Source organism: Rhincodon typus, unplaced genomic scaffold (assembly GCF_021869965.1).
Source record: "Rhincodon typus isolate 14 unplaced genomic scaffold, sRhiTyp1.1 hic_rhity00000087, whole genome shotgun sequence".
In the NCBI taxonomy this organism is placed as follows: domain Eukaryota; kingdom Metazoa; phylum Chordata; class Chondrichthyes; order Orectolobiformes; family Rhincodontidae; genus Rhincodon; species Rhincodon typus.
In genome coordinates, this window is record NW_025965725.1 from 61,027 (window position 1) to 61,649 (window position 623).

General features: G+C 66.1%; 1 protein-coding gene across 1 annotated transcript in view; it reads left to right on the top strand.

The window, feature by feature from the left end:
* The window catches only part of LOC125488246 (tyrosine-protein kinase STYK1-like), a gene marked incomplete at its 5' end in the record, with an annotated part of 7,710 nt that extends 7,342 nt beyond the window's left edge, over nt 1-368 (top strand). The window contains one exon of the mRNA XM_048621183.1: nt 172-368. Within this exon, the coding sequence (XP_048477140.1) occupies nt 172-364 (193 nt within the window). The remainder of the gene's footprint in view (nt 1-171) is intronic.
* Nucleotides 369-623: the final 255 nt, after the last annotated feature.

The following is a 623-nucleotide window of genomic DNA, read 5'->3' on the forward strand; positions in this document are numbered from 1 at the left end:
TGTAGGGAGACGGCGGGGCGGCTGAGTAGGGATTCGCGAGGGGTCTCCGTTCCGACCGGAGGGCCTCGAGCGGAGCGCACAGGGTGATCCCACGAAGGGAGGGGTTTTTTCGAGGCACCTCCCTCTCCTGGGAAGGGCATCCCTCACCCTCTCCCTCGCCCTCGCCCTCAGGTACTCCGTGATGAAACAGTGCTGGCAGTGGAGGTTCGAGGCTCGGCCCAGTGCCCTCGAACTCAGGAAGCGCCTCCTCACTCAGCTGGAGCGAGCAAACAACTCGGTCGTCCTGCGAGTGGCCACGAGGGTTGAGCCAGAGGAATATCATGGCCTGGCCGGGACGTGGGCCCTGGACTACACTGTCCTGTAGGGCGAGGGAGGGAGGGAGGGAGGCCGAGGGACGGAGAGAGAGCAAGAGAGAGAGGGAGGGAGGGAGGCCGAGGAACGGGGAGAGAGAGGGGGTGAGGGACGGAGAGAGAGCGAGAGAGAGGGAGGGAGGGAGGCCGAGGGACTGAGAGAGAGGGGTGAGGGACGGAGAGAGAGCGAGAGAGAGGGAGGGAGGGAGGAAGGCTGAGGGACGGAGAGAGAGAGGGGGCGAGGGAGGAGAGAGAGGGAGGGAGGCCGAGGGA